A 27,764-nucleotide genomic window follows, 5' to 3' on the forward strand; every position below is an offset into this window, starting at 1 on the left:
AACAGCATCATGTGCTCCGATCACACCTATTCAATTAGAAGGAAAAGAGCATGAAGCAAAAAAGGGAACACTCTCACTGATTCACTTCGCTGGACAGAGCTGCAGTGAGAAGGAACCAAGATAAGAAACACAGATAGTGTAGAGGCCGGATGGGAATCTATGTCGTTGAGAGGAAATGTCCACGAGTTCCACGTCTCTTCTTCGGATGTCAAACTGGTTGTGAATCATGTGATGAACACACTCCAACCCACACCGAAGTGGTTATTAACTTTTAAGTAGAGAGCATTCCTAACATGATGAGCAAAGGCTTTGATTAGTGCATTTGCTGAGATGTTATCATGTCTGACCTACTACACTGAAATATGGTGGATGATTTCCAAGGATTTATCAATTGAGGACTAATTTAAAGGGATCCATGAGTTTTCAAGTAATTACACACATAGTACACAACAGTGTTCATCCAGATTAGACTGTTTCCGTTCTCTCCAAGTCAGTGTCCTCCGGTGGCCGGGGCAGTTGCTTTCTCACTGGCTCTAAACACCGGAACAAATGTACACCCAGTCATTACCAGCCTTCTCCGCCAGTCCCAGTTGGCAGCCTCGCTCGCCAATGACTGCCTGTGTGGAAACTGTGAACGGCCAGTGGTGTAGACAGACTGCATAGCACCCACAGGAGCTGGGCGAAGCAACTACGTCATGTCTATGGGTGCACGTCTTTCTGAGGGCTGACTTGCCCCTGCTGAGATACAACAGTATCAACAGACAGAATACTGTAATTACTGTTTGAGAGTCGAGAGGCATAAACCTCATTTAAGATCAACGATTGAAATACAAACATTAGGATTAGATTCAATCTGAGGGGAGTTTTACAGAGTGAATGATGCTGGGTGCAGGAGGTATGAGTGAGAAAGCTTCTGTCACAACACAACAATGTAGAGTTGGCTGACAGGTCAATCTGGTGATGGATCTGGTCTCGTGTCTCTTCAGACTGTAGGTGATGGTGGCTAAATATCTGATGTTTACCTCCATCTGCTTCATGACCTCACTGACCTTGTTGTGAAGAGGATAACTTGAGGCTGACCAACCTCAACCTGATGTCAACAGTCTGCTGCCTCATCATCAACAAGTTGATTATGTGTCATGAGCACAAAGAACATACCTGTCATGGCAGCATGGCAAACCTGTTCAGTAGTGATTAACATAAAGCCATTGTTAGGGTTAGGCTGGTTATGTTTGACTAACTTAATAAGACACTATACATTTGAAAAGAATTGCCTACGTGAACTATTTAGTCCTGTCATGATATCAGGTTTTGCAGGAAAACTAAATAACAGGTAAACTGTAATAAAGGTGTATCCAGCACTGCCAGGGTTGGGAGTTCATTTCCCTGTCGGTGTAATTTTCCTTCTGTTGAAGAATCCATCAGCGACAGTGACTTCAATAAGTCCAAAACATCTGAGTCAGGTGATTCATCACATGCCCAGTACAAACAAAGAGTTCAGCTATTACTGCAGCTGGGACAGAAACCAACTCAAGAGCCTTTTAGTGACACCCAACACCAGTCAGTGAATTACATCCCAGTCTAAACCTGCAGCCATAGTTCATTTTATAGTCAAATACACACTATCTGCTGGTTTGTCTGTTTATTCCCAAATACAAACATATACCTACAACCGTGAATATAGTCCAATGGAAGGTGTTATTCCAAATACTTGATGGTTTAGTAGTGAGCTCTAAAAGAGACCTCCCTCCTGTCAAAGAACTATCTTGACAACACGACAAGCAGATCCAGTGATGTAACTTGTGTGTTTTCTACAACACGGCTGTGAGCTTCTCCACTCACATAAAACTCAACTGGATGAAAAGTGTCAAGCAAAAGCTGCAAAGAGTCTTTTTTCTGGATGAGACACAAAAACAAAACAAATCTCATGAAGTGCTTCCTGGTGGAACCATCTATCAGCTCTAGTGCTGATGCTCCATCTGTGGATTCAGTCAGTGCTCGTTAAAACAAAAAGCCAGGGCTTCAACTGTGAATGAGACACTGCCTTATGCAATGTCAGGGTGTGTTTTCTTTTTAGTGTGTGTCTGTGAACTCTGAGTCCTACAGTGGGTGGTGTAGTGTGCAGGGCCTGGAGGAGGCTCATCACACAGCCTCCCAGCAGCAGCATCAGCAGCAGGCTACCTTCTGCACCTCAGCCTTTCCCCTCATCAGCAGCAGTCTCACCGACATTCAGTGGATTCAATCACACGGTCGTGGCACTGGGTGGTGCAGCACAACACCACCAGGAGTCCTGACCCCCTCTTTCACAGCAGCACGGGGGAGGTGGGGTGGGAGACGGACTAGCTAGCCACTGGCTAACTCACCCGTCACAGTCACTGACGCGGTAGATCCTCGTACGCTGCTTTCACACACAACAACTGGGTTTGGGAGTAAAGCAGGTCGCCGACAGCGAGCTAACAGGTGAGCGGAGCCCAAACAGGAAGTGAGCGGTGCTACGCGTTGAGAGCTAACGCTAAGTTTGGCTAACGCTAACCAGCCCAAAGTCCAGAAACAGTTGGAGCAGCAGAGGCGGAGAGGAGCGGGGCTCTCTCTCTCTCTTTCCCTCTCTCTCTCTCAGCGACACCCCGCCCGGCTCCGGGGCCGGACCGAGGGGGAGAGGAGGAGGAGGATACCCACCCTGCGGTCCCCGGGGCTCGTACCTGCGGGTGGAGGACGGACGGAGGTGCGGAGGACAGAGCTGTCAACTCACTTGTTGGGATCGTGGACGAGTTGCTCGCTGCTTAGCTGTCAAGAGCTGCGCCCGAAGATCGTGTCGTGTCCGGGAGGAGGAATCACTCCGCTCGGAATCGAAGTTCCATTTCAGCGCATGCGCTGTAGTCCTGATGATTCTCCGGCTCATGCACGTCCTTAGTTTGCATATACCTATAACATAGAGAAGTTTCTGCAATATGACCGTTCAACATGCGCAATATTAGAATATGTTATAGGACTAGATGGTGAATATCCTTTATAGGGTTGAAGGTCTTCTTTTGCCAATTTTCAGTTAATGCTTTGTCTACTTGTATATATTGTTGTTTTATGTCCTTTGCACCAACCACACCAAGTCAATTTCCTGTATGTGAAAATATACTTGGCCAATAAAATAATTCTGATTCTGATTTTGTGCAATTTAAAGGATCAGCGTGTGGAGTTTAGTGACCTCTAGTGGTGTAGTTTCATGTTGCAGCTGTATACCCCTCACCTCACCCACACCAAATTGAAACTGTGGTAGCCTTCCAGTTGTGATTTAAAAACTCAAAAGGTGTTTAGTTTGTCCAGTCTTGGCTACTGTAAAAAAAAAATGGCGGCCTCCGTAGAGAGGAGCCGCTCCTGTTGTATGTTAAGTATTTAATATAAAAGGCCCATTGTAGGGTAAAGAAAACCACAACTTGCACAACTAAGATGAAATATACTTGTGAAAACATCGCTAGGATTATTTTATATTCAATTTCTGACAATAGATCGCTTTCACCTAAATCGTACACACTCTGGACCTATTCTCATTCGTGGCCTAAAGAAATACTTCAGAGGATAGCTCACTGGTCTCAGGGGGGAACTTGGTTGCAGCAGAATCTAATACAATTGAAGTCCATGGTGTCCTTTTTTCTTCAGAATCCAAAGGTATCCAGGTATTTGTAGCTGTCCTGAACATTTGCAATGTTTCCTTCGGGTCAATCCCTTCAATTCTGATTGTTGAAAAATATGAAAGCTTATAAGAGTTATGCATTTGAATGTTTTATCCGTAGGGGGGTGAACAACATGCAAAATGAAAGCTTTGTTCTGAAAATTAAATTCAATATCTGGTAGGGGTTGTCTGCCTCATGACATTCATTAGCTGCAGGTCAAAGTTCTTCAGAGACCATGACTAACACTCTGTAGAAAACTGCTCTTTGATATCTTCATGAAACTCAAGCAAATTCAATGGGAAAAAGTGTGTGTCTGTGTTTGTGAGTGTTTTGTTAATAATGACACAAAAGCAATTTCAAGCAGTTACAAATCTTTAATTGTCAAAAGTCAACACTGTCAAATATTACTGTTTCTGTATTTATTGTGTACGATTTTCATTTTACCCACATTTCTAAAAATCTTATTTTTTTCCTATGTTCAAAGATAAATAGTTTAGTAAGTAGTAAAATAGATAGTTAACACAATGAATAAATAAATGAATGGTGACAAATAATCTGTAGAAGTGGACAACAACATGTAGAAACTCTTAATCCTCTTTCGAGATGTGTCCGACTAGATTTCACCAGTTTCCCTAAAAGCAAACATTTTGATGTTTTGTGACAAACTTTCATTTTAACAGTCCTCTGTACATTTATTTGTTCTTTTGGTTATTTTTATTTGTTCTTTGCAGTTTGCATCTATTTAACCTGAATGTAAAAAAAGTAATTTAGAAAGAAATTAAGTAGCTGCTGATAACTTTAATTATGTTTCTGAAATGAGGCTGCATTTTCTTAGCTTAATGCTTGATTGATGACACGTGGCCACTCTGAAAACCTTATCCAAACAATGTCACACCATGCAAGTGAGTGGGGTTTCCTCAGAAAGCCTCTGAGTCCTGTACACAGAAATACAAAGACATATATCACTGGAACTATCATCATGAATGGCAAGTAACACCGGGAAGTGTCAAAGGGGAAAACAAGTGAAACTGTTTCCAATCACATAAACGTGTTCTCTGACGTTCTCACAATATGAAAACGAAGAAAAACAAACCATGAAAATAAATGAAAATGGTTAATTGCATTTCAAAGATTCAACATGAGAGTAGTACAGGAGTATAGCAGGAGTGTGTGGACAAAATAGCACAAACTAGTAAATCACACTCCCTCTTTCAAAATACACAGTTCAGATCCCAGGGTGCATCTCTCAAGAGGACACTTTCGTTCCAGTTCATATTTACACATCAAACTTTTATGCATCACTGTCAGTCAAGAGAAATTCAATCAGTTATTTTTAAGCGCACCACTGTTGCGTTCGAGGGCTCAGCCAGGCATCCTTGATTCTTCACAGGTTTACACTTCACGGGGGAGAAAGTGGTGGTTCAGCGACCAGATCTGGCAACCCAACCACTGTATCCACAATCCAGGTCGAAATGTGTGTCGGTCTAAGGGCACGGTCGTAGCTCACTGGGTTTGCACGCCGCCCCAAGATGTTCCTCCAATAAAGTAGATGGGATGAAAACTGCTGACAGGAGAGAACTGGAGATGAAGAGCTGCAGCAGTTTGCTTGCATAGACAAAGCTCCAGTCGTCTGCGCTCTTCTACCTTTCCTGTGACTCTCACATGCTTCCAGAGATCCAGGGAACTGCAAAGGGGATGCTCCTCTCGTTATATTGCCCTTGTAACATTTTCAAATGCATTTCAGTCTCTTCAACTCTTCCTATTATGACACAGTTGCTTCATGGCTGCTCACACACTTCATTATACAGTTTCCTTTCGTCGTTTTGGCAGTCGTTGGGAAATATGCAGCGGGAGGAACCCATGGAATTCTCTCAGTGAAGAAATTAGCCCTCAGTCAGTAGAGTTACAGTAACAGTCAACAGACAGTGCACAAGCGCTCCCTTCATGTGGAAACATAAAGGGACATTTTCTTACAGGACGTTTTACAGCTACAGTTTCATCAGTTATATAGTTATTGTCTTCATGGACATGGGTATTTAAAATCTATAATAGTATAAAGTGAAGTGAAGGTTTGAACTTTGGCGTTCAGAAGTAATCCTCAATGTGATGATGTGACCTGCACAGACAGTGGATCTTCACCCAGCACATCCTCACTGGTGGCAGCTGTTAAATCACTTATGTGGTCTTGTTAGTGTTGGTGCTGGTGTGTGTGTATGTGTGCGTATGTGTGTTGTTATGTGTTATGGGGTTCTGGGCTGGTCACACCTCGGTGCTGATGGCGCGGGTGTTGGTGTAGAAATCAGGAGGCCGCCCTCGCTGAGTCTCCCTCAGCAGGGAGCCTCGGACGGCGGGCAGCGGCATCGCCAGTGCCTGGTTCTCGTAGTGTGTGGGCATGTAGCTGATGCGTTCGCCGCCATTGCGCATCTCATCGTTGGTGCGGATGTAGAAGGGCGAGTCGTAGGGCGAGCAGCTGGGGCAGTAGCTGCGTCGCCCCCCGCCGGGCTTGGCGGGGTTGGAGGATCTGGCCGTGTCCGGCGGCGACAGGGACAGTGGGCTGACGATGGATCCGTCCAGGCCGGTGACGCTGCAGGAGTTGCAGGCAAAGTGTTGCTGAGAGATGGAGCCGCTGTCCGACCCATTCTTCTTACAGCAGTAGTACTAGAGGAGAGAGAGAATCACACTGTCGTAACCTTGTCAAACAAAAGCACCTTTCAACACATGTTCATAATAAACTCCAGGTCTACAGTCTGGGTTCATTAATGTGCTATCTCACAGTATTTTTTTGTTTGATATGATTAACATATTGGTTAGGGTGTGGTTTTACATCCATATGTCCTAAATTAAGATTCTGGCATCAATTTGTACAAGCAGCACTGCTCCCAGGAGACCACTTATATATATAACTCAGGCTTTCAACTAATTTAACTGTGCAATAATAATTGCTGATCTGTGTAATTAGAATTTCATATATGTGCAATACTGGTACACTGTATATTTTTCTTTTTACCTTCAGAAAAATATTCTGAATTTAGTGTTTATATTGTATTATTTACATATTAATTACTTTTACTGGGTGTGTATTACACTATCTCTTTTTTGCTGCTTTAACAGGTGAAATGTGAAATGTCCCCCAATTGGACTGATGAAGTAATGACTATATCATATATATACAGTATATATATATATATATATATATATATTAAGGGGAAAAATAGGTTTCAAATCTTGGTAAGACAGCACTTTTTGCTGTGTACCCATCTGGTTTTGAATTTTTGGGGTACTGGGTTTACTCAAATCCAACTATCATTGTTTAAGCTGTACTTACTTGCAAGTTTAATTACTACAGTATTTGCAAGTAGTATTTTCAACATGAAAATAAAAGGTGACAATGCATTCATGTAGTGGCTTACTGTGTGTACACATGCTTTGTGTACATATATATAACCACATATGCATACAAACATATGAGCCTAAAGTACACACAAACACAAATACATACCTGGAGTCGACAGTAGCAGAGCACAGCTATGATACACAGAAGTATCACTGTGGCCAGTATTCCTCCGGTTATGACAACAGTTCCAGCTGTCATCCGACCAGCTCTCCATCAAACTCTGACACAGGCACAGGAAGTTACATCATCAACGACCTGCTCCTCAGAAGATTTGAGGTTTAATTAAATCACAGTAAATGTCAGTATTCCAGTAAACAGGGAGGCAATCTGCTGGGATATATTTCCGATGTAAGCACTGTAATAGAGCCAACCTCAAAAAGGTCATTCTATAATTATGTGACAAGAATGGAGAACATGCAGTAAATGACATGCGCACAGGGACACGTTCATCACGTTGCACAGCTCTGACACGAAGCCTTAATGTTTGAAGCTAGAATGATCACATCATGTAGCCTGTCTGATGATAAACACAGAGGGGAACTTTATTTTGAAGTAATCAAATGTGAACACACATTTCAAACATGCAACTTAAAACAAAAACATAAATTATTTAGATTTGACAAAACAGAATAAACTTCATGATTAAGGTCATAATACTCACGTTCAGCAAAGTTGCTTAACACCTGAAATCAGAGCAATAACAGTAGAAGTTGAATTAAACGACACATATTCACATTTGTCTGTCTGTCTGTCTGTCTGTCTGTCTGTCTGTCGGTCTGTCTGTCTATTGCTGACCAAAATGATTAAATTAAACAAATGATTGGCGAAACAAGCAAATGCAGATGGCTGCATAAAAGGCATGCATGGGTTTATGAGTATGACAGTTATAGGAATCATATTCTCTGGCCTTCACAGTCCACACACCTCAAACCCCATAAATGATTGTGGGAGACTGTGGATCAACATGTTGGACGGCTTTTGCAGACAAACAATTTTGAATTCACAGACTTACATCAGAGGAGTGTTTGAAGGTTGCAAAGGAGCTGAGAGGTCAAATCACAGGTTGAAGATAAGAGGGCCCGGCGCTGGATAGCCACACTGTATGAACATCTCTGAGGAGGAGGAGGAGGAGGAGAAGGAGGAGGAATCGTGAGGGAATTAAAAAGTCAAAACATTTTCTCCACAAGGTGGCACCAACAGGACAGAAACAAATGTAGCTGCGTGTCATGTGACACCATGCAATGCAATGTTCCATTATAAATACCTCAAACAATGTGGTATTTGTATGTGATAAAAATAAAATCTTCACGCAGTTGTTTACTGACAGGTGCTGTACAAAACTTAAATGTGTTGTCGTGGTGTCCATCTGCTGTAAACAAACACAACATTGCCACCACACTCAGGGAAAGCATGTGATGTCTTCTCTGTTGGATGCTTGTTCATAAGTGTACACAGCAGAAATCGGTGAAACAGAACACGTTGAGGACAGAGAGGAGAGAAAGAAAATAATTTCAATTAAAATCCTCAAAGATATTTAAGCATCGGTCTTGTAATTCTCAACCATATTCTTGGACAAAGTCTCCACACAGGCTGCACGTGCTGCCCCTGCACGTTGTCGAGGAGCAGCAGTAAAAGTGATTTAGCAGCGAAGGCCTCAGTAGGTCGGGGGGGTTTAATCTGCAGACTGAGGCTTGTCCAGGGGAAGTGAAATCTATTCCTCCTGATAAAAACATGTCAAACTGATGATTGAGTTGGAGGCTGGGTCCATTGTGTCCTGTGGGTAGACAAGGAACAGATGGATGAAAAAAAAGGAGGGATGAACGTATAGAGGGGGTAAACATGTATGTAACCAGTAGGATATAATATGAACAAAAGGGAAGTGATAAAAGAATTGTAGCGCTACACTTGTAGGTAAACACACATATCCACAGCTTTCTGAGTTACAGGAGACAGAGCACATTTCTCAGCCTGTCACTTATGAGTCCTGTCGTCGTCTGACGTCTGAATAAACCGTGCATGAGATGTGACAAAATGATGTTTGTCAGTCCATCACTGTGCAAATCCATATTAATTAACCAGACTAAAGAGATCCTGAATCCAATACCTATGCCATCCACAGTGCAACGTGCCTGCAGACAGATCACAGATTGCTACCGGTGACAAATGTGTCCGTGGGGGACTGGGGACTGAGAAGGAAACCTCATAGTCTTCAAGTGAGACAATTTATGAGACTTGTGCTCGTCCTCCTGGAGCCACAGATCTTTCTACATATGCTTTCGTCCTCCCAGAGAACTGTAGGCAGACTGTTTAAGAGAAGTGAATATGCTCCCCCTTTCATTCACCAGGAGCATTTGACTCAGGGTGAGAACCCTGTTGGTCTCCCACACACATCCATAACAGTAATTTACCCCTTCAAGACTTCTTTCTTCTCATATATTCCAAAAATATATGAAATATAAGGAAATACAAAGTGCAAAAATAGTAAGTGTTGGTGTAAAAAAGAGAAATATGACATTTGGCAGCTCTGCCTTTTGCAATGATGACATATGAGGGAAAGGAGCATTTTGAGTCAATGGGCATCACATGACAAGCGATTTCTAGTGTGGTCACTGTGGTCATTGTTGTCACTGTGGTCACTGTGGTCACTGTGGTTATTGTGGTCACTGTGGTCATTGTGGTCACTGTGGTCACTGTGGTCACTGTGGTCACTGGTCTCACAGCTTTGTCCTGGGGGTTTGCAGCGGCTGCCTCAGTCGGAATAACAACAATTAATCCAGAAACCAACTGTTTTCTAATTAAAGGCTGATTCCCACAGTGTGCTGATCTGTACCTTCTTCTACACTAAGTTTGAAAAACGTTAAAAAATTATAATTATATATTTATTTTAATTAGCTGTGATCCAATCAAAAACAAGTCAACACAAAATTAAACAACACTTTGTGTGAGTTACACCAGCATTTTCTCAAGTTTTTTAGTCATTGTCCTTTTCTCTATTGAGCACATTGTGGATTTATTTGTATCCCTCACAATGACACTTGGACACAAATGGATCAGTTTTAACCTGCAAGTTTAAAATATCTCATATCATATTGTTTTTATTTTGATGGTATTGATTCTAATCTGATTGTAAGGAGCTGTTCTCAGACTCTCCACTGCAGAGGAGAAGGAGGCGGTGCTGCTTCCACCGGCAGCGAACTGAGCCGCTACACCGGCACCAAGCTCATAAAGCATGTTTCTGTCAGAAAGTACACTAGCCTTCAATTATTTGTGGGAACCAAACGGGACGGCAGCTGACAGATTCCTCTCAACTTCATTCATCATAACTCAGTTTGAGTACACCACCCGATTTTTCATAATTAATGCCAGCGCGGTTACTTGTACTGCAAGAAGGAAATGGAAAGGGAGTCACCGCTGTCACCACGTCATCCTTTACTCCGACACACACACACACACACACACACACACACACACACAGATTTGTTTTTCTCACATTAGACATGTTGCTCTGCCAGCACTTTGGGACCAATTTGTTAGTTAGATTAATTTAAGTTTACTTAATTTGACAAACTGTATAGACAATGAGATATCTGCAGACACAGCACACACACACACACACACACACACACACACACACACACACACACACACACACACACACACACACACACACACACACACACACACACACACACACACACACACAGGCACGTTGAGCACAGACAGAAAGAAAGCTGGATCAGTCACCTCTGGGTCCAGATTAGAGTGGCCCTCAATCCCCCATACTGCCTGAAGAGCCCTGTATACTGATAAGAAACAAACACACAAACATACACACACACACACACGCACATGCAGTATTCAAACAGGCTAACATGTAATACTAGAAATAGCGCACTGTGGTTGTATGCCAAAACCAGTGCAGTGTCAGCCAACATAGTTTTTTCCTAAACTCATACGATAGTCCCTTATAATGACCTTGACCTTTGACCTTTGACCACCAAACTCGAATCAGGTTTTGTGGGGAATCCAATTGAATCTTTACACCAAATTTGAAGGAATTCCTCCAGGGCGTTCTTGAGATATCGTGTTCACAAGAATGGGAACAGTCAAATGGACGGACAACTCTCAAACATACTGCCTCTGCAGCCGGTGAGATAAAGTTCAATTTACAAAATAACCAGTGAACCTAACTCTCACACCAAAGTGTTGATGTTTCAGTATAATATAAATAAAGATTGCAGCACATTTCCAGCAGCAGCTCACGATCGGTACATCCATAATGTATTTAGAGAGACAGCTGCTAAGGTCGTCAAGGATTCACAGATTTAAAGGGAGACTTTTGTGTGTTTCCATATTTCCGAGCTTCACTTCACGTGCACTGAAGAAGGGAAACTCTATCTCCATTTCAAATCAAAGTGAATGGCAGTTGCGTCTCAGGTGAATCACGGCCCGACGATCACAGAGAGTCCCGACATCCTCTGGAGTTGAAGCTGCAATGCATTCTGGGCTCAGCACATTTCAGCTTCATTTCGGGATCACTTTTTTTTTTTTTTAAGTATCTGCAACACTTTGGCTTGAGGCAGAAAATATATAATTTTCATCCCCCATTACGGCTGAAATATCTTATATTGCGTCTTGTTGCGACATGTTATACTCTGATGCACAGTGCTAATGGCTCGTTATATCACACTTTGATACGACTCAGTGTACGTGGGCCTCATTAACTGTTGAACCACTGGGTTACAACTCTATGTTTGTTCACTTATTCAAATAAATTGAGAAATGATACCAGAGTGTGTCGCTCGGTCTGTTCCGGTCCATTATGTAAGATTAAGCCATGTTATCATCTCGACACCAGAGAATTGATCTTTAAAGCTTTTTTCACTTGAAGTCTCCAGCCTTCGATAGACTGCGACTTTCATCAGGCTTTGTTATCATCTGCTTGTCCGGTGATCGTGCCCACTTCCACTGCTGCCCTCCCTTTGTCTCCGTCCTGTCAAACTATTTTGTCTGTGGAATAAAATCCCCCTCATATTTTAATACCCCAGGATCCCCGGATGCTGATTTTTGTCAAATCAGAGTAATGAGAACACCCCTCCTCCCTCTCTCCCTCCCTTTCTCCCTCTCTCTCTATCTCCCCCTCTCTGGCTCTGATGGAGTGTTCCCTCTGGAGTCTCGGCCATCAGTCTTCAGGAGCATCTGAAGGACCTTCACTGCCCTGGAAGATTTTTACAAGATTGATTCTTTGGATCTTAAATTGCTCAGGCCAGCAGTCAGCTGGTGTCAGTCTCTGGCCCTCCATACACACACACATACACACACACACACACACACAAACACTCACACACACACACTACAACACCATCTGTCCTCAGTGTATTGGAAGAAAAGATCACAGGTTTGAAATTAACAACATGTCCTCCCTGTATTCAAGCAAGACGCCAACCTCACCTCGTCAGACAACAACGTCAAAACTGGCCTTTTTTTGTGGAACAAAATTCTACGGCCATCCCAAAGTGGAGGTTTCTGCTCTGATATTAGAACATTAAATTTGATACCAATAAAGCGGCTGATATATGAGCAAAGAGATTGTCATCGATCCCTAAGATGCCTTAATGCACATACTTTGCTTTCTTCTCTCCTATCAATAAAAGCCCTAGTGCCCAAAAATACATCTCTCTAAAAAAAACACATGGTTTAATGCAACTACCAGGTATTAATTCATGATAAATTTGAGCAGATATTATTTTGGAAGACCACAATTTCCTCGTCAAACTCGATGGCTGCTGTTGTAAGTGGAAAGAAAACAAGTCCTCCATCCAAATGGGATTCATGGTCACAGTTAAAATGTAATTTGTCTAATCCTGTTACAGGCTTTCCTCTATCTGTTCCCTCTCTGCATCGTCTCTGTTGCAGCCCAGCGTGGGCGTCTATGTGTGTTTGCGTGTGAATGTGTGTTATTTTTTTGGGGGACGAGTGGGAGTGAAGCGAACACAATTTAGGGGGTCGGTTTAGAAATTGGGGTATTTCTTTTTCAGGAAGATTATTCACGGTAAAAGTAGAATCATGGGTGAAATGTGAAAAGAAGAAGAACAGAATCTGTTCTATCTGAAGGAGGAAACTTCACACAGTTTAGTTTAGCTTTGAGTTGATGCTGTAGAATAGCAACAGCTCAGTCCTGGTTGGTGGCTGCAGTGCAGCGTGGATCCTGGGAAAGATGCAAATGTAACATCTTGAAGAAGTCATTGAAGTTTTACCCAAAAGCACTGATGTGGTGTTTTTCAACAGAAACAAGACTACAGCCGAGTTAGTGAAGACAAGTTGAAAGAAAGATGGTGTCTTAATCCTGAAAATTGTATTAATATCACAACAAACAATAGAAGCTGAGGCTGATGAGAATATCTTTAACATGGTCATGAATTAACATGTGTGGCAAATAAAACCTATGACCCGATGATGGCACTGGGGAAAAATAATGAATAGTTATTATAGATCATCCTAATGGGGCTGATTCTTTGCTTGTATAAAAAAAACACTACAAAATCACACATATGCTAAATTATGTATCATGAATGCAGGCGTACACACATAGCAATGAGGTGAGTGGGGGGGAAGAAAGGTGTCTTATTACATAAGGCTTCCTGTGATTTTATAAAAGAGGAAAGAGACAAGATCTTAGAAGTTGTTAAATAAGAAAAGTCTAACTCTACTTCCCAGATCAAAAGTCTGTGTATCGACCTTGCACTGTATTTTGTGGACATAATGTGATGTATCATGTGTTTATCCTTCAGTTTTCTTTAGTTGATGTTCTTAATGTTCTTAATGTTGCAAGTGGAGCATATTTCAAACGTGTCCAATAATAAACTGTTATCAAAAAAGTCTTACTTTGCTGAAAACCATTAATACTAATGACTTTACCGTGTATCTGCATATAATAACACATATAATAACATATATATTAACACCGTTTTAATAGGTGATATTTAAAAATGAACAGGATAATGTGTTGCAGGAGCGGATACTGCACCTCGCATCAGGTTCACTCTTACCTCTTAAATATCACTATTTTACCACTGACCGCTTTACGAATAAATATTTTATTGTTTGATTATAACATTTCTACTAAGTTGAGGTATACTGTATGCTATTAAGACATCCTGTGAAGAAGCAATCCTTTATGGAAAAGACGTACCATGGAGACAAAACTGATCCCAGAACGACAAACTGTTCATCAGTATTTTACAGCTGAGAGTTTTTGACAGAACAAGACTCAGGATGACAACTTTTGAGGACGCGACTCCTCCAACACGTGACCTTGAAAAACCTTCTCCACGCACGGAGGGAACCACAGGAGCTCAACCAAGCGTTCTCCCATCTTCCCTCTTTAGCTGTCGCAGCAGTTACGGCCCAGTAGGCAGAGATTGATGACACCGAACATTTTAGTTCAATTACTTCATTTTGCTGGGGGTCATTTGGGGCAAAGAATGTGAGGAGCCACTCCCAGGAACGATCCTCTTGGCCCTATAAAAGCACATGATCAATACACGCAGTAAAACAGCCCGGTCCCTGGGAAGATGGAGCGAGCCGGGAGGACAGATAGTTGGAGCGCGGCTTGAGTCCCGTCTCTCCGTCCAATCGGGACCAGGTTCTGATGGAGAATATACCGCTGTTAGATTTATAACTGGTGAACATTATACTGCTGTGCTGCTCTCCAGGCTCCTGGACTCCAGGCTGCCAGCTCCTTATTCAGCCTTTCTACAAACTCGTGACTCCAGATGAGGGGAACACCTTCACTTACAAGGAAACTGGCGACTATCGTCCAGACCAGTGAGACGCTGTGGGCCCCCCAGTCGACGTCTGCTCTCTATCCTGCCACAGGGACTTCACTGCTGTACAACTGTAGAGCTACTGTGACAACTTCTATGATCACATTCACTGACCTAGACTTAATTAATCATTTCTCAGCTCATTAAACATTTATACTTTGCACTGTGCCCCCTACTTGACTCCTAGTTTTTTTTAATTAGTCTTAGTTTTTTATACTGCACGTTATTTAAAGGTCTAATACCTGCGACTTGTGTTATATTTTGTATTTTTGCATCTCTGTCAGTCACACCTCCGTCAAGGCCCCACAATCGTCTCGTAAAACAATATTGAAATCAACACGTTAATAAATATCCGTCGCCTTAATATGGCAGATTTTTTTAATCAAGATCCAGGAATCTTTCCCTGGGAAATCAACAATAAAGTCAAAAAACGTGTTTTAAGCATTTTTTTATCATTTTGTTTAAATTCGCTTGAGGAAATAAAACTGTCTAATGCACAGAAGGGACCTTAAAAATACACATGACACAAAACACATTTTTTATCTCAAAATCCTTCAGCTCAGATCTTGTCAGTGGAAGCACTGGTGTCCGGGAGGATGCTGTGGTGCGTCCATTAAAACCCACAGACAGCCTGCAGCAGAGAGCTTGTTACAGCTAAAACATTAAGGAAGATGTTTCACTGGATAACAGTGACGATGACGTCTGATGAGGAGCCTGATAGCTGAACTCTCAAAGTTACTGTGCAGCAGGGAATGAATACAACTCGATTTAACGCAACGAAACTTGTACTGCTGTATCTCCTATAGCTGCAACAGTGGAGCGGCACACAGCTTATGTTCCAGGCAGTCACATCCCAAGTTAAAATGTGTGGAACTGTAGGGAGGTCAGTTCACTTCTTTAAGATTAACTCACACTAACAAACTTTTTCATTCAAACAAAGGCAGACAAATCAGCCTGTGGCAATGTACAGACCATAATAAACCATTCACACACTGCCAGGGAGTCAGTATCTTGCCTAAGGCCAGGGGAGCAGGGGATCGAACCGCCGACCTGGTTATTGTTCAACCTCCTGAATCACAGCTTCCAAAGGGAACTAAAGCTGCACTGCGGCTACATACGGTACTTAATGTAATTTAAATTCAGTTTGATTTGGTTTTGGGTTCAATCATTGAACATCTTCTTTCTTTGGTTTACACTCACATAATAAAAGTAAATAACCTTCCAGCAAAGTTGCTGATCCGAGCTTGGAACCAGGAAGCAAACAACCGGCCAGTGAACAGGAACAACAGGCCCACGTCTCACACAGACAATGTGCCAAGGTCACCGGGCTCTACTTTCAGCTAACACAATTTTGCTGAATGCTTTTATCCAATGCATTTGGCTGCAACTGATGAATCAACCTCATTTCCAACATCAGCGGCTCCGGGAACAGTATTACATGTTGAGGCCAAAGGTCAAACTCACACAGATGGATCATATTTTCATCTGCTGGAGACATCCACTCTAAAACACAGGACCACTGCACCACACTTCAAAAACATACACTGAACTATTATAATAAAATATTATAATAAATAAATACATCAAAATATATTTCCACATTTAATACTTAATATGGAATAGGAAATGAAAGACGACAAGCAAAAAAAAAAGCAACTAGAAAAGTACATTTTGAAGCCCGTCCATTTGTTTTTTGTTGTTCTGTTTGTTTATTTGTAAGCAAGATTACGTAAAAACTACCGGAGAGATTATCACGAAACCTGACTAGATGTGTTAGGGCTCAGGGAAAAACCCCATTGAACTTTGGTAACATTAATTATGAATTATTATGTCTTCAACATTGTGAGATGAGGACGTTTATTCAACATTATCTCAGAGAATAATTAATGGCTGTTTAAATAAGTTTTTTTTTTTTTCTGCTCTGGATCTAGTCGACTTAAATGTGGTTTCATCAGGGACTGTTGGACCTTAGCGGAGGTATGAGTTCTCAAAGTGTCTTTCTAGTTGAAAACAAATTTTTAATGACGATATAACTTATTTAACGTTTTAAACATCTGGATAATTATAGAATACTTTAACCAAATAAGCAACATTTCTTTCTAAAGGTTAACAACTTAAAAATTATTCTGCCACTTTTCCATTGTGACCACAGGATTGCACAGTATGCACATTAGCAATGTTTTGAGACTCGTGGTTGTTAAGTGGTTGGTCTCATGCGTTGGGAACAAGGGCAGGAGCTGGAAAACAGTCTTGGTTGTGGGTCCCATTCAGGATGAACCCTTCACACAGACAGTTTAAGATTCCAGCACAACCCCAGCTTGTTAAGATTCCTCGAGGGAACAGAGGCAGTGACTCACTCACACTTCAAACCAGAAGATCCAATTGATTCCCTGGTTTATTTAAGTCGAGCTCAGGCGGATTCCCAGTGAAGAACTTCAGCAGGAAACTGACCTGATGGAAAAACCCGCTGAACGTCGCCCTGCTTTACGAGGATTGTGGAGGTTTCATCATGGCTGCTCAGCTCCTCCCCTGCTGTTCTGGGATATGCCAGCTTCTCTTTCACACTTGGCAGCGGTGCGTCATCATCGAACGAACACCCAGTACAGAGGGAGCGGTAATTACTGTACCTCCATTCTGCCGGTCAGCACGGCGGCCTCATAAAAGGAAATGAAATGGTCCAGCGCCTATCTTTGAGGGAGTAATGTACCACGAATATTACATTAGCATACATTCACACAGACATTTTATCTGTGGCAGTGAGGGAGCCGCAGACGGCAGGGCAAGCGGGGGAAAAGGCAGGGCCGCAGAGGTGCCTTGCTCATGAGCAGAACGGCAGGGCAGAGAGGTGAGGGATTAATGAATTGATAACTTTCTCTGAGGACCAGTGGATGTCCTTGTTTTCCCATGAGGAATTAAACCAAACAGAATCTGACTGACGGACTGGAGCGTCTTATCACTGTGAACAACATTTTGAATCCACTGGTGGATGGAAGTGGATTTTAACAGCTCCGTCCTCTAGGGATCAAACTGAGTTTACTCGATTTCTGTTTTTAATACTTTACTGGCTGTCATAAAGGTCAGTCCGATTCTGGGAGGTTGTACTACAAATATAAAAAACAACGGCAGATATTGGTCTGTCAACACAGAGTTTGTAAAGCCATAACACAACCAGTCAGGTCTTCGCTATCCCTTAGTCTCAATTCATCCTTTGCCTCAACTGATAAATTCAATAAATCCGAGATAAACTGGACTTGTAGGCGTGAATGTAGAGGGTGGTTTGTCTTTGTATGTCAGTGCTGTGATATACTGGAGACCCACATTGGTTTGTGAACTCCTTTTTTAACGCCTCAAGGTTGGCTTTTTGTCCAGCGCCATCTTGTTTTTTTTGGAGCCAGTAGTAACCAGAGTTGGAGGATTAAGGGGGTGGAGCCTGACTGTGAGCCCACTTACACCTTGCGACCTGCATCCATTGGACGGTACAAGCTGTCAATGACACCGTATCCATACCCCAATGCATACTAAGCTTTATCTTCTACTTGAATCCAAATGTGAAAATAATTTGCCGAATGAACATCGTGCTGCACTGAAGAGGACCATGAAGCTAGCGATAGACACCGTAAATGTATAAGAACTGTCTGCTGAAGTTATAAATCAAGTAAGAGGTAGTAAGTCATTTTCTTTTGAAACTAATACATTTTTTCTCAAACCAGTGGAGTCGCCATCTGCTGCTCATTTGAGATAATACAGGTTTCAGGCACTTTCCTGCATTGGCTGCACTTTCGGGACCCAGAGTCCACGTCCATTTTTATGTCCATGAGAGTCTATGAGAGTGCCCCGCCTCTCACCCAATATCAGCTGGGATTGGTTCCAGTTCTCCCACAACCCTCAAAGAATAAGCGGTGAAGATAATTAATGGATGAATGAATAGATGGATGGATGGAATGATGAATGGATGAATGAATGGATAGTTGGATGGATGAAAAGAAATGTGGCCTTAAAACCGTCAGCCAGACAATTAATGAGCATAGGTGTGTGTTTCAGTGTTTAATTTCAACACATTGATGTGCGGGAAAAAAAAGACCTGAACCTCCGACCTTCTGCTGACAGAACAGAAACTGAATCCACTGTTCCACCGGGGCAACAGCCGGGCCGACACACTGAGGAGGAGTCACTTCCAGGACAAACGCTTCTCATCTCCTCTCGTCTCTCTGCATTAGTTGTGACGTGTCTCTCACCTCTTGAGACTCTCATTGAGGATTTTATATGAGCCACTGTCACAACTCACTCGTCAGTAAAAACTCAGAGGTTCTGGACACATGACGGACGCAGTGAAGACGTGTCTCTGACCCAAATCTGTTCATTTTGCAGCCATAAACCTTTCCTCTGAGTAAATATCAAACTGCTGCATCAATGTCACATAAAACCAAAGACGTCTGGAAAGTAAGCCGCTGTGGTTTTTTGAGGTGCCAATAAGAAATAGAATGATTTGAATCTCCAGCAATGTATAAGCAGGAAGGAGAGACAGCAGACTCAGCAAATATTATGTCTTGAGAACATCACAACCTTTACATGACCGGAAATTGGATTTAGGACTATTCTCAGATTGAATGGATACAGGTTTCCTTGGTCTAAACTAATTGATTCCTATAATATCTTGCTTTACATGGATTCATTTAAAAATCAGTCTGAATGCACTTACACCATTTGGCATGTAAATGAAAGATTTGAGTTTATTGTATCTGGCATACAGCAGTTACTTGCCCCATAAAAGAAAAACTGTATGACCACATTATTATTAACATTCTCCCATTAAGGAGTTCTTAAAATGAACTAGTGCAGCTTACAGATATCACATGTATGTAATTCAAGTTTCTACTTTCGGTTTCCAGCCTCTTCTTTTTACATTCTCACTCATTAAATTCACATTTTCTATTGTTTATTTTCCTATTTCGCAGCAAATTTAACCCAAAACCCAAATAAACTGTAAAAATAAAGAGATTTCTAAGCAAACTGACATTTATAAAGACATTTAAACAATCTGACATTTCTAGCCAAAGTCTTGACGTCATCAGAGGAGATTTAAATCTCAGCTGTGCAACATGTTTTATTCATGGTGAATATATATCTCAGCACATAATTCATCCATATTCAGCTCAGGTTACAGAGATGTTATCTGGGTCCTGTGACCTATGACCCTCCCCTTATTGCAGCTCGCACAAGGTGAGAATCAGAAGAAAAACAACTGCCGACTGCTATTGTGAAAGATGGATGTAAATTTCAAGCACGCTTTTTACAATTTAAATAATGATGAATAAAAGTTCTAGTTCACCTAAAAATGGAAATTCACTCATCATCTACTCACCAATACAATATTGAAATAAAATAACTGGTGACTACTTCTTCAGATGTAAAAAAACAACGGTAAAATAATATAAATTCCTCCATATTTCTCCTATTGTGTCATCTAAGTGTGCGCTTACAGGCACGTGGATGACTACACACATGTTTTTTTACTGTAGTTTTTTTATGTTTGAAGTAGTCCCCCCCATTACTTCAAATGTATTGGATTTGGCTGGAACACTGTTTACCCCTGAAACTCCAGAAGTGTTTTGTGGACTCAAACACTTCACCCACCAGCTCCATCGGCACAGTGGTGAGAAGATAATGAAGTCAGGCATTTCGGGCCAACGCCATCTTAGTTTGTTGAAGCGGTAACCAAATTTGGAGGAGTGGGGGATGGAGCCAGATTCACAGCTCAAGGACACGGCACTCCACCTGCAACCTGCGCCCATTGGCCGGTGCTAGATGTCAACCACACCTATAGCACCAGTATGACAGGGTATATCATGTGTTTGTGTTCCTCAGCGTCCATGTGCATCTTTGTTAGTGTTCAGAAGATTAGATTTGTGTGCTCATGTCTGATTCTATCCATGTGTGTGTCTGTAAATGTCAAGGAAATATTGTGTCTTTTCAAAAGTGCGTGTGCGTTGCTCTGAATATATCTGGATGTGTATTTATATGCGTGTGTGTCTGAATGTGCGCGTGTGTGTGTGTGTTTTTGATGAGTCACCACAGATACAGCAGCCAGCAGCAGTCGAGCTACATTTGCAGATAACAGCGTTTCTGTTCCAGGGGCCTCAGGCTCTGCCAACAAGCCTTCCTCTCAGTGGCCTCATCCTCACGCAGCCCCGGCGTTCAGAGCGGCGTTCACATCCACACGCCACCTAACACAATGCCACAGTCGGACCACCAGTTGTCCCACCGCCTGTCTATATTTAACCGAAACAAATGAAACCTGCTCATAGTCCTGTGCCTGTAGGAGAGTGAATACAAAATTCAACTCTGTGATTTCATGCCGGTTCAGAGAGACGAACTTTGTGTCGTCTGCAAAATGCAATTTAAGTCCAAGATGTGTTTTTTTTTACAATTACATGATAACAAAATAAGAACAATAAGACAAACAAAAATAATTAACTGTCCCTCATGTAGATATTGGGCAGTAAAATATGCCCCATCTCCTCATGGGGGTACTTTTCCCTGCAGACTGGGGTCGCTGGAAGCATCGGAACTCAACAACTCATGGACTGATTTTAACCAACATTGGTGGGATTACTACTTGGAGGAGGGGGGGGGGGGGGGTATCTCCAGATCATTACATTTTCATGCTGATTGCTCAAGGTCAAGGTCAATGAAGAAGTCAGGAAGTAAAATCATGTCTGCACAAGGAAGCTCTGCAGTCTATATAAATATATGGACCCGACCTAGAGCTCACGGATCAAAACATTATTTCTGATCATATAGACAGAATGAATGACATCATACAATATAAAAACAAGTCAACACAGCATGTGCAGGATATGCATTGTACCTCTGATGCTTTTTATTTTAAGATGTCATTTAGCTCGTTGAAATATGGAATTAAAGAATTGAATAAAAAACAGTATTTTTCACATTTTTGGAGGAAGTGCATCTCTATCTCAACTTCACCTGAAACATCGAACTTGTGGTTTCACTGTCGATTTGTGAGGATTGAGTCTGTGCCTGCAGGATCAGCCTGTGCATCCTCTCTCTGACAGTCTGCACATTCATCCTCTCTGTTTGGTTGGTTGTTCAGACGGAGCTGATTTGAATTTCCCTTTTATTTGGGTGATCCTATGAATTATCATTACAGAATTCAAATGGGTCCATAACACTTAAACTACTTTATCCATCAAAAGTCAAAAGGTTCTTTCAAGTTTTATTGTTGTATCCTTTATGAATATTAGCCAGGCTCATCCAGTGCTCAGTTTTGTGCACATGACTATTAAGCGGGAGACTTGTTTGCACTGCATGAGCAGCTTCCATTGGAACAAATGGATTCACCATCCTTTGTTTAACTCCTCCATCGGCTAAAAGCAGAAGATGAAGCAGCTTGTTCTGTCAGAATCCAGATGCATCTGAGCTGGATGGTCTTAGGACGAGGTTCTCTGCCTGTCTCACTGAAGCCTACGAGTCGAGGCTCCTGTCCTGGTGATGCTGCAGCGGTTTGGACACAGCCTGTCCCACCTCTAACGCACAACTACAGTTCACTCAACTCAACTCGACTCGACTTGCAATTGTACGACAAGAAATACCAATCCTGCAGCCAGGAAAACCTTGAGGGGCTTTTCAATAATTCACACACTACTCCTGAAACACTGAAACACTTTCCCCTTCCGAACGTACACACAAACACAAACACAAGTGCACACGCAAACACGACCGCGACTTCAAAACACCATCCCGTGCATGTCGTCCCAGAAAGTGCGCTGAGTGGAGAGTCAGGAGGAGGAAGCCCGACATGACCTAACAACCAGAAGTAGGCTGAGTACAGTAATCTGCCTCCAGAAAGCAGGAGAGACTAAATCTGTGACTCACAGGCCGACTCCTGCACCGGCAACGACTTCACTCTGATTGAAAAAGGGGCTCATTTAAATTCCACACAACCCGGAGTGGGTTTGAGTTCGTAATGAGGGGGACTTTCTTTTGGCAGCGAGAGGCTTCACTTTAATTACAGGGAGCTTTGCGTCACGACACAGGCAACTAGCCTTTAAATGCCAATCTGATGCGGCCCTGATGCAAGACTGTTGGTCACGACGTCCCAGCAAACATGGAAGGATGACTTCGTTTGTGACCAGCCGAGGTTCTTCAATGTCTTTTTCAGTTGTCTGATTCAGGTACTTCAAACCCTGGAGGAAGATTTATCCAATAAGATTGTACAGCTTTTAAAATCCAGTCTACACAACTATGCAATTCAGACAAAGAGCAGCATCACATAGTGCCAATCTCCTTCAGTGCTTAATAACACACAATACCTGCAGACTGATAAGGCAGCTGTCAAGTCATAAATAACAGACGAGAGTGATTTGGTCCATTTCATCGCTGTCAACACTTTTCTCAGCATCAACTAACCGATGATAAAAATAAAAAAACGGTCTCCCATCAGCGATAATGAGATGTGCGGGGTTAATAAGGCCATTTCCTAAATTAACTTGAGGACGATCAAATATTTAGTTTCCAAGCCAGAGAGGCTCCTACAGAACAACTTACCACTGACAGGCCGAATGTTGTGTTGCACCACGTTGTGTTGATCCGTCTGTACAGCACGCCATTATACTTCCTGTGTCTTAAATACATTGTGTCTGCTGATGCTGTGTTTGCAGTGACAGCCCTGACTGCAGACTCCTGTGGGAAATCAGCCCACTTCCTGTCGTATCGGAGGCACTGGAGGTGGAGGAATTAAGAAGCGTGTGCGTTTGTGCGTGTTAGCGTGCGTGTGTGTATGGCGTGTGTTGGTGGCGGGGTGGAGACAGCAGGGTATTCAGAGGCTGCTCAACAGTTACTTAGTCACAGCCTCCTCTGTGAGAAATGGGTCAGAGCAGCACGGCACCTGCCGCTGGGTGTTGATGAGAGAGATCGATACACTTCACAAACTGTATTTAACGAAGGGATATTTTGGTTGCAAGTTTTTGTTTTGTTTTGTTTTGTTTATATGTTTAATGTGAGCAGATTTGCCCCGTGAGGAAAAACACTAATTGCATGAAGGGATACGTTACTAATTATCTTTGTGTGATAGGAGAGTCGGATGTTGGAGCCCTGAAGAGAAATGTTTCCCTCGTATCAATTTGTGCTTCATGTAATGACACAGTTTTACTCATCAGCCTCGTTGCAGAGACAAAGGGAGACAGAAAGACGTGTGGTGACACCGTCTCCTGCAGCTTCAACTCCACAGGACAATGCACACGATTCAGAAAGATGTTAAGCCACATTTACTGTATGTCTCATGCACTAATTTACAAAAATTAAACCCAGGATTCAACAAAAATTAATTTCTCTTGACCTGACTGCACAATACTCGTAAAACAGCACCTTGCTAACATTAATGAAACCAGTGGACAATATGCAGCAATTAATCTACACAAATGACAGAACACAATGTTTGGTTGTGTGACTGTCTGGCATTGACTGATCAGTCTTGTAACATGGGACTACATATACAACCTGTGATTGAATATAATCATTCGCCTAAAAATCTGTCCTCTCAAAGTCTGAATTACAACATTGCAAATGTTATAAAAATTTGTTTTCTGCAGTGGACGAGTGAAATGAAAGGTAGTTATATCTTTGCTTGTTATGTATGTACCCATGGATATGGAAACTGTCATATTTTCAAGTTCAGTGTAAAATACAATGAGCCACTTTGAACCAAACCATTTTTTGAAAACCAGCAGTGCCACAGCTGCTCTGGGAATTGAACCGCTCCAGATCCAGCTGTGTGATGAGTGCTTTGCTCAACCCAGAGTAACTCGGGAGCCTCGACCTTGTGTCCTCTCTGTCCAAAATGTTTCATGATATATTATTAAAGTACACGTGACAATCACCAGGACCATCACTGCCTTGACCACCTTGTCTAATTGAAGCGATGCAGCAGCAGCAGCAGGCCACAGTGACCAGACTGAACCAGTGTGAAAGGAGATCACAGCAGCAGCAGCCAAATGCCCCCCCCCCCCCCCCCCCCCCCCCCCCCCAAGACCAGCTCCTGCTGAGCTGCTCCTCTGTCATTCCACCTCCTCCGGCAGCCATAAAGACACATTTCACGTTTGATTTGAAGTGAAACGATAGCTGGAGCCACATTTCTGTGCAGCACAACGTGAAATTCCCTTCTTCACACCAGAGGTCCAGGGCCAGAGACGCATCTACCACCTCTGACATTTGAATCCAGAGGAAATTGGAAACGTTTTCCTCTGATGAAACAAGAAATGTGACCCCCCCCACCCCCATCTCCCTCATTTCCATCAGTTCACCTACCTGATCTGGTTACATGGTCCGTTTGTCCAACTCGGGCTAATCCTGTGGAGTTTGACCATGAAAAGTCACCAGCACTCTTATCACAGCAGCAGGAGGAGGAGGTGGAGGAGGAGGAGACGCGCTGTGCATGGGACTGCGGCGGAACTTCTCAAAGGATGAGCCGGAGTCCAGAGCGCACAACGCCGCCGGGGACACCCCACGCTCCCGCTGTGGCACCAGGAGACTAGAGGTCAGAGGGACGAGCGCAGGGACAGACGCGACCCGGGCACAGGAGCCAACACACGGGCACAGGGACGGCCACGGCGCGTCGGGATACGCGCCTTTTACGCGCATGTAACCAGTAAAATCGCTGTAACCTTCACGCACAGAAGCGGTCTTCCCCTAAAACACCAGGAGAGCAACGGCAGCTGCAGGAAGCATGAAAAATTCAAACGTGCACATCCAACAAGTGTGGGACCAGGAGGAGGAATGACGGAGTCCGCTGCTGGGCGGGGGACAGGGAGGAGGAGGAGGCGGTGGGAGGAGAGGAGCCGCCCCGCATCACACACACCACCACCTCCCTGGCAAAGGAGCTGATGTGCTACATGTCAGAGGGATGGAGATCTATGTGAGGGAGCAGGTTGGTCTCAGAGGAAATATCCCGAGAACCTGGCTGCGGCTAAATCCCTCCACCTGTTCCAAATGAGTCCCACTTTGAAATGGATACCTGGCACAGAGGAGGGATGTCACCGGTGCCTTAGATCACAAATTATGCAAATAGAACCTCCTGGTCTCTCTTTCAACTCAGTTTTATTTAGCAGCAAATCAGAACCAAGGCTACATTACCTCGAGGCACTTTGGGTAATAACAACAGTTCCCACAACAAGCAAGCATTGGCACCAGTGGAAAGGAAAAACTCACTGTGGGTGGACATGTGCCTCGACCGGTTGAGTGGAGCAGAGAAGGGGGGGGGGGGTTGGGGAGAAGAGAAGATAGGGAGGGGAAAGGAAGGTAGAGAAGACCAGGAACAATTGTGTAACAGTCATATTTAAGCTCTGTCTGCCATAATAAAAACAATAATAGTGACGTGAAGATGTGATTAATGAAAGCAGTAACATAAAAATATATAAAAATAAAATAATAATTGTCACACACACACTTAGTAACACCAAATTACGATTAATTCACGAAAATACAAAACGGTCCTTTAAAGAGGAAACATGCACCATGATAACCGTGGGCATGAAGTCACAGCTCATCACAAATCGTAACGTACACTATAACCTCCTAATCTCCTTCTGTGCACCGCGTTGTAATAACTTGAGATAAATGTCACTAAACGCAGACACGTGCACCATCATCATCATCGTGATTACAAAGTCACGGCTGGTCACAAACTATGAGGTACAGAAAATAACCCTCATGTCTGGTTCAGGATGCTCCCATTAGGGGAAAAGAAAGAGGCTGGGTAATGTGGTTGTGCCCCCCCCCCCCCCCCCTTTTCCCCCAACACAGACCACTGAGCTACAGTAATTGATTTGCCCTCAATCACTGGTCTCCTAATCTACTTACTGTTGCAAACCAAGTCCGTGCAAATATCGACGGAGAGGGAGGGAAGGCCTGGGCCGCCCGAGTCCGGCTGCACCGATTCATTTGAGATGAGGGTGGTGGAAGTCACAGGAACAACTTCACACCACGTGTTCCATGAAGAAGATCAGGGGTGAAAGAGGGGGAAAGTCTTTGTTAGCTTAGACCGGTTGGAAAAAGAAATGAGAGCGGTTCTTCCTTCATGAATCTCTGAAGACGAACACATGCACTCCAACTTGCTCCTTTTTTTTTTAAATCAGGAACTCTGAGCAAACCGAGCTCTCTGATGTCTTTCGAAAAGCGTTCGGCTAATGAATAAACCAACGTGCAGTTTCTCTGTGAAAGTCAAAGAACAGCGAGTATTTCAGCCGGTTCATTTACATGCATGCAAATGATTTGATCTTTACCTCATTAACGCTGCACTTTCTCACTTGAAACTGCTGTAAATGTTTTGACACAGCAATTTAACCGTTTCTGTGTTTTTATAAATGGTGTTGAGCTGCACGTGGCAGAATACAGCAGAGTAACTCAGACCTGCTGCAGACCAGATTTGGCTAAAAACTGAGATTAAGCTTTGATGGATTTAAAACATCCAAAAGAAGCAGCAAGAAGAGGATAGGAAGACTTTTATTTTGACATTTTGGCCAAATAAAACAGATAGAGGCAAAACAAAAAGGTAGACATGACCCTCAAGTGCCCTTCAAATTACGAAGAGGTTTCTTGACAATGACTTGCTGCTGTTTGTCCACTAGCCTCACACATTTGATGGGTCCAGAGTTATCGGGTAATTACAGCCAAACACACTGATATTGCCAAAAACTGCTCAGATTGGTAATGAAAAAACGAAATTAAATTTTCGATATAATAAACGTTTTTAAGAGACCGAAGGGCAGTGGTAGGGAGTTCAGGGAGTCTGGAGCTACGGGCTGTGCAATGTTTAAAATGGAGGAGAGAAAAGTTTCCCCTGAAAGAGCAGCTTCTCTTCAT

The 27,764-nt window shown here is 42.9% G+C and overlaps 2 protein-coding genes across 6 annotated transcripts in view; both read right to left on the reverse strand.

Annotated features, from left to right (window-relative positions):
• rabgap1l (RAB GTPase activating protein 1-like) overlaps window positions 1-2,872 on the reverse strand; it is a 98,856-nt gene extending 95,984 nt beyond the window's left edge. The window contains exon 1 of one of the 4 annotated variants that reach the window (XM_053431309.1): window positions 2,750-2,872. The gene's annotated coding sequence lies outside the window, so the exon portion shown is untranslated. Of the gene's footprint in view, window positions 1-2,363; window positions 2,577-2,676 lie in introns of those variants that run through there. The other 3 variants (XM_053431307.1, XM_053431308.1, XM_053431310.1) reach the window with 3 other exon arrangements.
• A 1,147-nt stretch (window positions 2,873-4,019) lies between these two features.
• Window positions 4,020-25,406, reverse strand: fam163ab (family with sequence similarity 163 member Ab). Of its 2 annotated transcripts, XR_008339718.1 has the most exons (6): window positions 25,212-25,406; window positions 8,072-8,171; window positions 7,721-7,742; window positions 7,165-7,279; window positions 5,310-6,323; window positions 4,020-5,226 (listed from the first exon to the last, which is right to left on the reverse strand). XR_008339718.1 is itself a non-coding variant. In XM_053430824.1 (5 exons), exons 4-5 carry the CDS (start codon window positions 7,255-7,257, stop codon window positions 5,925-5,927), a joined length of 492 nt encoding a protein of 163 aa, XP_053286799.1. In that variant the 5' UTR covers window positions 7,258-7,279; window positions 7,721-7,742; window positions 8,072-8,171; window positions 25,212-25,406; the 3' UTR covers window positions 4,020-5,924. The 2 variants fall into 2 exon arrangements, 1 of the variants encoding a protein (XP_053286799.1); XM_053430824.1 differs by having other exon boundaries at window positions 4,020-6,323.
• Window positions 25,407-27,764: the final 2,358 nt, after the last annotated feature.

The sequence above is a fragment of the Pleuronectes platessa genome, chromosome 9, assembly GCF_947347685.1.
Source record: "Pleuronectes platessa chromosome 9, fPlePla1.1, whole genome shotgun sequence".
Taxonomy (NCBI): domain Eukaryota; kingdom Metazoa; phylum Chordata; class Actinopteri; order Pleuronectiformes; family Pleuronectidae; genus Pleuronectes; species Pleuronectes platessa.